This window comes from Engraulis encrasicolus, chromosome 3, assembly GCF_034702125.1.
Source record: "Engraulis encrasicolus isolate BLACKSEA-1 chromosome 3, IST_EnEncr_1.0, whole genome shotgun sequence".
Lineage (NCBI taxonomy): Eukaryota > Metazoa > Chordata > Actinopteri > Clupeiformes > Engraulidae > Engraulis > Engraulis encrasicolus.
In genome coordinates this window covers 22,530,828-22,540,127 of record NC_085859.1, presented here as the reverse complement: position 1 = coordinate 22,540,127, position 9,300 = coordinate 22,530,828, and the positions used below count along the sequence as shown (strand labels likewise).

The window sequence follows — 9,300 nt, the reverse complement described above, 5'->3', positions numbered from 1 at the left end:
TAGATAAGAAAGTTGCAGGTTCAATTACAGGGAAGTGCTTCAGCACAGTGAGCAAATACGCCGATAGTATACAGTGTATATAGGGGTAAAATTGGCCACATGGACCCCGGTTAAAACAGCCTTGAGGCGTTTCCCAACCCTACCCCATCTCTCCCACTACTTTCCTGTCTACTCTCACACTGCCCTATCCATCTAAAGGCAAACTCCAAAAAAAAAAGACCAAAAAAAAAAGAAACTTGGAGGTTTGAATCCCATCCATATATCTCTCTACACACCTCCATCCATGGCTGGAAAACGCCCTGGGTTCAGAGTAAAAAACAAAAAAACGCCACAAATTTAATCCAACCAGCTCTAAAATCATCAGACCATAATGGGCACTAAAGATACATAGGTTTCCCCATTTACAAACATTTGTGCTGTGAGGAGGGGCAACCATGTGAACGCAGTGGTAGGATTGGTACTTCTGAACCAGATTTTTGAAACCTTTGCTCTTCTTGGATTAAAAAATAGCTCAATGTAATGTAATACTGCAGATCATTTCATCATGAGAGACACTTCAGATTGACAAAAAGCCGACCATTTCATACAGATCATCACTTTTTTGTCGTCGTCATCATCCCGCATCTTACCTGGAATCTTGCAGGCATTGGGTCAGCAACTCTACTGCTATTATCTCATTACACCCATATTTGGAAACTGTGCTGTGCTGTCGTTTTCTCTCCGCTGTGTCAGTGTATGCCTGTTCATGATGCATCAGTGTGTTAAATGTGTGTGGGTCACCTCACGTGGAATACTATGGGACGTCACAGGCACAGATTTGAAGTCATTAGGAAGAACATCATAATTGATTCTTACATCAATATTGTGTGAAATGAAGACTTGGTGAAGTTTGAAATCATTGGAAGGATACACAATACCTTTGATTCCGTGTCTTTAACTGTCTGATTTCACGTGGATTGAGCTGTCTTTCTCTGCTTGTGTTTCAGCATACACTAGGGATGGTACAAACCGCACCGAAAACCGAAACCGTACAATTCACACACCATACCGAACAGTGAAATGCAGTCCGTGGCAAACCGCAATTCATGTACTGCCCAGAAAAATATGTAAAACAGAGATTCTAGGAGTATCTTATCCAGTCTCTCTGATTAACACATTAGCATATAAGACCAATCAGAGGATGACAGAATTAAAATCACACCATTTTCACATTATAAGCCTATACAAACCATATGTAGGATATTTAGTGATAAGTCTGATTCTATTAGCCACTTGAAAGAGGGCATTTACACTTTATAATTGCAGTTATATAAATATGGTTTAAGATTCCCAGTGCACCATTTATCATGAACAAAAAAAAAAGAACCGTAGAGAACCGAAAACCGTGACCTTGATACCGTGATATGAACCGAACCGTGAATTTTGTGAACCGTTCCACCCCTAGCATACACTGGTGACTCAGGCTTACAGGCTTATGCGTATGATAATGGTTACAGTATGTGGGATCTTATGTGCACGTGTGTGTGTGTGTGTGTGTGTGTGTGTGTGTGTGTGCATGATTATTCATTCTGTATGCGCGTACACTTACTCATACATGGGAGTGTGTAGGCTTGTTTATGCCTATTTTTACATTTGTGTGTGTGTGTGTGTGTGTGTGTGTGTGTCGAGAAAATGAGGACTCCAGGTTCTTCTATTAGATGATTTACCTCTTAAGTTAACCTGGTTAACCAGTTTTTTAGAATAGGCCCCTGCCCCCTCACCAGGAAGGACGAACTGGATTGAGAAAGTAAAAGCCCTGCCAGATTTTTCTTGTCCGCTCCTCTGACGGGTGATTTCACCAATTATCTCATCAGTCTGGCTGAAGGGGTGACATAACATCAGCTGCTTCATTGAATTGATTTGGAAGAAATTTGTGGCAGTTTTCTTACTTTCTGAACCCGGGATGTCACCTGCACCTGCATGTCTGTCTGTCCACTGACTGCAGGTATAGATGGGTTGTAAATTTTGTTTTCCCCTGGCTGCGAGATCCTGGCTGCACACAACTCAACCTCTGATTGTTGGAAACCGCTGTCGGTCAAAAAATTAGCTCACGTGGTTGGCTGTCAGTGTCTTGCCCCTCCTCACAACACTGTGTTTCTAAAGAAAAAAAACATGTATACAACATGCACTCACCTAGGTGGCAGCGCACGCGCACATTGGTGGGCCCGTAGTGCTCGGAGATGGCGGCGCCCGGTGTGATGACGGAGAAGCAGGCGTTGCCGAACACGTTGTTGGCGATGAAGGTGCGCAGCTGGCCCAGCACCCGCCAGGCGCGCGGGCAGCGGCGGGCGTTCATGGCCAGCGGCGTGCCCTGGTTCACCAGGTAGAAGGTCCACCACTGGCCCCTCGGGGTGCTGTTGGCCTTCCAGCCCGGCGGCAGCGACGACATCACACCACCACTACCAGCAGTAGCACCGGCGGCACGGGCGCTGGCTGCGGCAGGCAAGCGGTACACGCTCTCGAACTCGGCCAGCAGCGCCGGAAAGCTGCGCTCCAGGAGCTCCACGTCGTGCTTCTGCGCGTCCCGCGAGAAGAAGGGCGCCGAGGGCAGGTCGGGCAGGAAGAAGACCTCGGGCTTCTGGATGGAGGGCCGGCCCGTCAGCAGGTAGCGGCCCTGGTCGCGCACGCCCTTGTGCACGCGGCCCATGCCCGCCCAGGTGTAGCGCTTGGCGTAGTCCTGCAGGCTGTGGTAGAGCCGCTGGTTCAGGCCCTCGCCCGCCTGCGTGCAGCGGTAGCACTCGGGCGACTGGCAGTAGGCGAAGCCGTTCATCTCCTCCTTGCCCGCGGAGGCGGCGGCGCACTTGAGGCCCTTGGCGGCGCGGCCCAGCGCCAGGCTGAGGGCCGAGGCCCCGTTGGAGGGCAACAGGGAGCCGGCGCCGGGCACCACGGCCAGGCTGCCGCGCCGCGTCTCGGCCACGCCGTAGCCGCCGCGCAAGCCCGGGCCCATGCCGCTCTGCTCGCGGCCCACGCGGTAGCAGTACCAGACGAAGAGCAGCGCCAGGCAGACGGCCGTGCCCACCACGCTGGACTCGCACTCCCGCATGGCCTGCATGCCACTCGCCACCAGATCACGCATCCTCTCCAGCGACCACAGGTCCATGTTCACCCAGAGAGACCACACGAGAGGAGGGGGACACACACGCAGACATGCACGCACGCTCGCAGATCACGCACACATGCAGCTCTGGAGGACCTTCACAACCCATGCATTCCAGTGTCTTTGCCTTTGCTTGTCTAGATCTACTGCATTCAGCTACACACACACACATACACACATACACACACAGCAACACACAGATGAATAAGCAAGTAAAGGTGGACGCTGAGAGGAGAGAGCTGCCTGCCGCAGTCTTCAACTCCCCCAGGACAGGACAGCTGACAGCGCTTCAGTCCGGCGCTGCCTCCCTCTATCCCGCTTCTTGGCGAGCGGGCAGCGTAGCAGACGACTTAAAGCCAGGGCAAATCTTCTACCTTGAAAAGCAGCAACGGCAAACTGTGCTGAAAGGTGTGTGCTGCTTCTCTACGTAAATGAAACCTCAAACAAGTCTTCCTCAAGTGGGTTGCGATGGTGACCTGGAGATGGAGAATGTTATTGAGCTCCAGAACGTTCTAGTAGTAGTGAAAGAAAGACATTGACAAGCAGTGGACAGTCAAACTTGGCTCACACACCAAAAAGCGTTCGGACCTTGGAGTACTTGCAAAGAGTTGATGGCAAAGCAGAGGCTGATGATTTAAAAAAAAAAAAAAAAAGTTCCCGGTTTTTAGCGCAAGGAGGTCAAAAGGAGTAAGAGGGGTAGTGGAGAGTGAGAGTAGCCCTTCAGGCAGCAGGAGGAGATGTGGAGTTGAGCCGGAGGAACTTGAACGCCAGACAAGAAGTGACCAGAGCAGCTCAGCTCAGCTCAGCTGTTCCCCTTTCTGCCTCTTTAGACAAATGTGCAGGGACAGCAGACCGACCGCAGGGCATCAAATTCTGCATTAGAGGGAGAGAGAGAGGGGGGGGGGAGACATTAGAGAGGGAAAGTGTGTGTGTGTCTGTGTGTGTGTGTGCGCGTGTGCGTGCATGGTAAGAGATAGAGAGTGGGAGCTAGAGAGCAGGAAAATAGATGTACAAAGTGTGTGAGGGGGAGAGGATGGTGGATGGAGGTGAGAAGCATAAATATGGAGTTGAGTAGGAGGAAGAGCACAAAAAAATGAGGCAGAGAGAGAGAGAGAGAGAGAGAGAGAGAGAGAGAGAAAGAGAGAGAGAGAGAGAGAGAAGGGGTGACAGAAGAACACAGTAAACATAATGCCCTCATGATATCCTTTAGAGAAAACCTTGACAACCATTTGAAAAGGCATGTGGCCTAGAACATAATCTCTTCCCACATACACAAAAGCTGCTTATATCATCGAGAGAGACGAGCAGGACATATAGGTACTCATTTCCAAATGCACAAATGCTTCCACTGATCACACACCCACACATCAGCATCCAATCCTCTCCTTTTGACACTCAAACACAAGGACCAGATTTAAATCTGTGACCGAGGGCAGGCCTGCAGCACCCCATGCCATCACATTTTGAAACCACACAAACCACCTCCGCAATGCACACAGTACAAAATCATGAGTCACTCGACTGTCAGTGATGCCGTTTTCAAGACGAGCTGAAATATTCGCCCGAATGTATGACACGCTGCAGTCTATGCCCAGGGGAAAACCCACAAATTTGGTGAAATGTTCGCAAATGACCTCGGTAAAGAAAACAATGTGTGAGTAAACAAAGGCTAGGAGGACATACAGCGATGGAGTCGGCAAGGGAACTCCCACGCACCACGTCGTCGGGGTTGGACCCATCCATGCAGGCTGCACTGTCATCGCACCGTCTGGAAGCCGACGCTACACTCCAGAGTAAACAAAGATGAATATGGGCTAATGACCGCAAAACGCGCAGTCTGTAAAGACTCGTAGCGGACAAGCCCAATCGAGACTCACAGTTTGATTCTAGTGAAGCACAAATCATAAGCCAAGATAAACAGAGAGGGAACTACCTCCACGCTAACGCGATAGATTCAAGATCAATGACAAACAGACAACAGCCGATAGGCTATATTCTCCTCACTCATATTGAATATCGGACATACAATTCAACTTTCAAGCCAGTGTGGCCATCTCACCTCTACCAAACGACTAGAACTACGACGGGCAGCCGCGATTGCAGAATCTTGGCCATACCCTTCTTGGAGACGCGCAGCCGCCAGCACATTACATTTCACAACGCACCCATGATTGTTCATTTTACTTCTCTGCTTAACAAAGACATCTGATTTCTGGATTCAGGCTGCCTCTCCGTCAGCACGTCTGTAGTTTTCCAAGCACCGTTGCAGCCAATAAAACGCTGTCATCCGTCGTCCATTGTGTGTCGATGTGACCATGACACAATCGAAAAACACGACAGATGATGATGCTCCGATATCTGCGGCCCACTCTCATCTTTTCTAACGCGTGTTAATGCGCTAGCCTACTATATTATGTAACTTAAAAAGCCTTTTTCGAGTGCTATAGACTGTTGAGATACAGTAGTAACATAAGAATAACAATAACAATAATAATAATAATAATAATTAATAATAATAGGCCTACAAGACTTCCGTGTGCGACTAGTGCGACCGTGTAGGACTAAAACAATACAAATAGCTTTTGTTGACTTTTCATTCAAAGTCAATTCATAAAGCTTTGGCGAAGCCCTTATCCAGAACAGCCAACAGGGATTTCCACACCATCAGTTATGTACTTTCCACCTACCTGTGCTGCTGCCCACATGCTGCAATCAGCTAGAAAGAGCCGCAGTGCAACACGAAACGTGAAGATCAAGGGCTGCTTGGGAAAACCTTGTGCACTGATCTACCTTTCGACACTAAAAAGCTCAGCTTCACTGCAGAACCTTACATAATAGCCTACTTCATGGCTTAACTGTTCCGATCAGCTGAATCTAACCCATTTCCTGTAGCATGTCAAAGTTCCACTCTACTGTAGCCTATTTGGTCACGATTACGCGCGAACGGCGCATAGCCAAATGTAACCTACGAATGTAACAAGTGATCACCGTCGTAACAACTGTACTTGAGGAAGGAAGAACCCACTATCCCATGATGCCTTGCGACAGAGTGGTGGCTACTTGGGCTACTGAGCAAAGCAAGACCCTGGAATAATCGTGCGATAATCGTGGAAGCTGTTGTATTGTAACTCTAAACCAGGAGTCTATAACTTCACTGTTTTATTACGTAAAACGACAGGCAGTTAATATTTGGATAATTTGTGGTGTCGTGCTGTTGTGTGTCTGCTGTAGTTGCTTTCTTTTGTTATACATGGGTCCCAAAGTTTGTTTATAACCTGACCGCGCGAAACTATCTGCGCGCAACTCAACCTCTGATTGTTGCAAACCGCTGTCGGTCAAAAAATAGCGCACGTGGTTGGCTGCCAGTGTCTTGCCCCTCCTCATAACATCGTGTTTACAAACATTCAGAACCCATGTATAGGCTACTTCCCCAAGGTTGCTAAGCATTAAATCGACATCAATAGGCCTACAACAATAGAGAATTACCCTCCACACCAATCTAGATTTAATGCTTAGCTACCTTGGGTAGAGGAAGCATGTCAAACAGGAACAAGAGAAAAAATACAACAAGAGAAAAAATACAACTTACCAGTGGAGGTGTCCTGAACACCTAAGTTTATTTTTTATTTTTATCAAGGATTAGTGAAAGTGAAAGCCCAATTGGGAAACTCCAACCCCATTGTGACACAGCACTCCACAGTATACAAGTGTTCACTGCACACTGCACGCAACGAAATTGCATTAATGCCTCTCCTGTGCAAGTGAGCAGCCCCCAATGGCACCCAAAGCGAGCAGTGCGGCGGGATGGTACCCACCGCACTGCTCAGCGTACCTCAGTCATGGTGGAGGATGGAGGAAAGCACTGGTTAATTACTCGCCCTACCAACCTGGTAGATCAGGACTCGAACTGGCAACCTTTGGGTTACAAGTCTGACGCCCTACCCGCTCACCCATGACTGTCGCATTTCTATCGTATACTTACAGTCTGAATTTACTGGTAGCCTACCTGAATTCAGTTCATCTTGTAGATAGTTGGATAACATAACCCTTGGAATTTGGATGAAGGCCAAACACTTCCACAGAAATTCAACAAAATACCAAACGCAAATTCAAAGCTGACCCAATGTTTGCAAAGATCCGTCACCCACATATGTTTTGTTGACAATGGCACTGAGCCATACAGCCACTCATATTGATTAATTTGCTGTACATTTTCCCCTCTGATTTAAACCCCATTACATCTGGCTGGCACCTGTGTTAATTTGGTTTGGGCTGTACACATATTATATTACATTACACTCAGCTTATGACTTCATGATATGCTAAGCAATTTATAGTTGTTTAAGGAACAGGATGTTGGTTACAGTCCCTGGAGCAATATGGGATTACTGCCGTGATCAAGGCAGGACTATTCAGCCATGGATGATATTGTGGGGAGAACACCCACATTATTATGGGATGTTCAGTTGAAATGTTTTGCTTTGTCAAATGAGCCACCAACAGTCTGTTACATAGCCCTAAGGGTGGGGTACCAATGATGGCTCGGGAGCCATTTACCGGGGGCGTCTTATCCGGTCCCTGATATAATTTTAATGTTATGCAATTTCACATGAAATATGACATGTTTTGTAAAGCAATTTGCAGTACATTTAACCCCTTGGCGCAGAGCCTATGTTATTACCTTACTCTGTCACCAAAATTGTAACGTCTATCTGGCTCTCGTTACTGTCATAGCAATGTTGTTATGCTGTAGTTGAGTATTTCCAGCAAAGAGTGAATAGGCCCGCTGGTGACCCCATCTTCAGTAAGAAGCCACGTTTCTTTCCAGGGACCCTGTAAAGGTGTTGTCTGTTGAAATGGTGGCTTCCTTCAAAATAGGCAAATGGTGCAGGGGGAAATACTGGCTTGTGATCATAGTGTAGCCCTTGGAGGACTTTGTAAAATTTGAAGTGGCCCTTCGAATGAAAAAAAGTTCCTCACTCCTGCCCTAAACCAAGCTGTAGCCTCTGACCAAGGAATAGTTAAGCCTAACTGATCAGCTTCTCTGGTAAAACATCTTGATAGTAGCCTGGAATTTGATCCTTCTGTTCAAAAGACAAACAACATAAGCATTAGGGTACAGCATGGCCTATATCTAGACATAGCAATGCAAATAGGTAATTGTGATTAGTCACATACATAGGAAGTGTGATAACTGCAGAAGGTGGAGTGGATCACGATATAAGAGCCAGAATAGGAAAAGCGAGAGCGGCATTTCTAAACTTTCGCAACATCTGGAAATCCGTAAAATATACCAACGAGCACCAAAGTAAGTAAGTAAGTAAGCTTTATTTCTAAAGCACATTTAAAACAGTACAAAACTGACCAAAGTGCTGCACAGAGGCTGGTTAGAATAAAAACAGCTAAATGAATAAAGCAAATAAAATAAGCATATTAGTAGCACATAGCATTCCAATAGACATAAAGAAAAAAAAAACATCTGCATACAGTGTACAGTTGCAGCACTGGCAGCATTGACTAATAACAAGATCAAGATCTACAACAGTTGTGTTATGTCTGTCCTCCTTTATGGTTCTGAATGTTGGAGAATGACTGAAAAGGACATAGGCAAGCTTTCCAGCTTTCATAACAGCTGCCTAAGAAGGATTCAGAAAGTATTCTGGCCTCAGAGAACATCCAACAGGGAACTACATAGGATTACGGGATGCACAGACATGGACACCCTTCTAATTTGCAGGAGGGAAGTGGCTAGGACACCTACTCAGAAAACCTTGGGACAACATCACAAGAGTCACACTTCGATGGATGGCAGAAGGAAAGCACAGGAGAGGGAGACCAAAGACAACCTGGAGGAGAACTATTGAAGGTGAAATGAAGGAGCGATCCCTTAAATGGAGCACCATTGAGAAGAAGGCCAACAACAGAGATGAGTGGAGATCCTTTGTCCTTGCCTATGTGCCACTAGGCACAGCAAGGACTAAGATTAGTAAAGAACATAGAATGGGTCCATGGAAACTTTGCTGTGGCATGGTCAACTTGTAGGCCTATTTTTTCCCCCCACACTCTATTTGGGATATGTTTGTGTCTTTAACAACAGTTCAGCCGGGCTGAGGCTTTTTTAAAACATTTATTTTAAGTTTTTTTTCTCGTTTGTTTGCCTGTTT

At 46.8% G+C, this 9,300-nt stretch overlaps 1 protein-coding gene across 1 annotated transcript in view; it reads right to left on the bottom strand.

Annotated features, from left to right (window-relative positions):
- asphd2 (aspartate beta-hydroxylase domain containing 2) overlaps positions 1-6,148 on the bottom strand; it is an 11,947-nt gene extending 5,799 nt beyond the window's left edge. Inside the window, exons 1-2 of the mRNA XM_063195015.1 lie at positions 5,824-6,148; positions 2,173-4,009 (exon numbers count right to left, since the gene is read on the bottom strand). Coding sequence (XP_063051085.1) covers positions 2,173-3,139 — 967 coding nt within the window. The 5' untranslated portion in view covers positions 3,140-4,009; positions 5,824-6,148. The remainder of the gene's footprint in view (positions 1-2,172; positions 4,010-5,823) is intronic.
- Between the last annotated feature and the right edge of the window lie 3,152 nt (positions 6,149-9,300).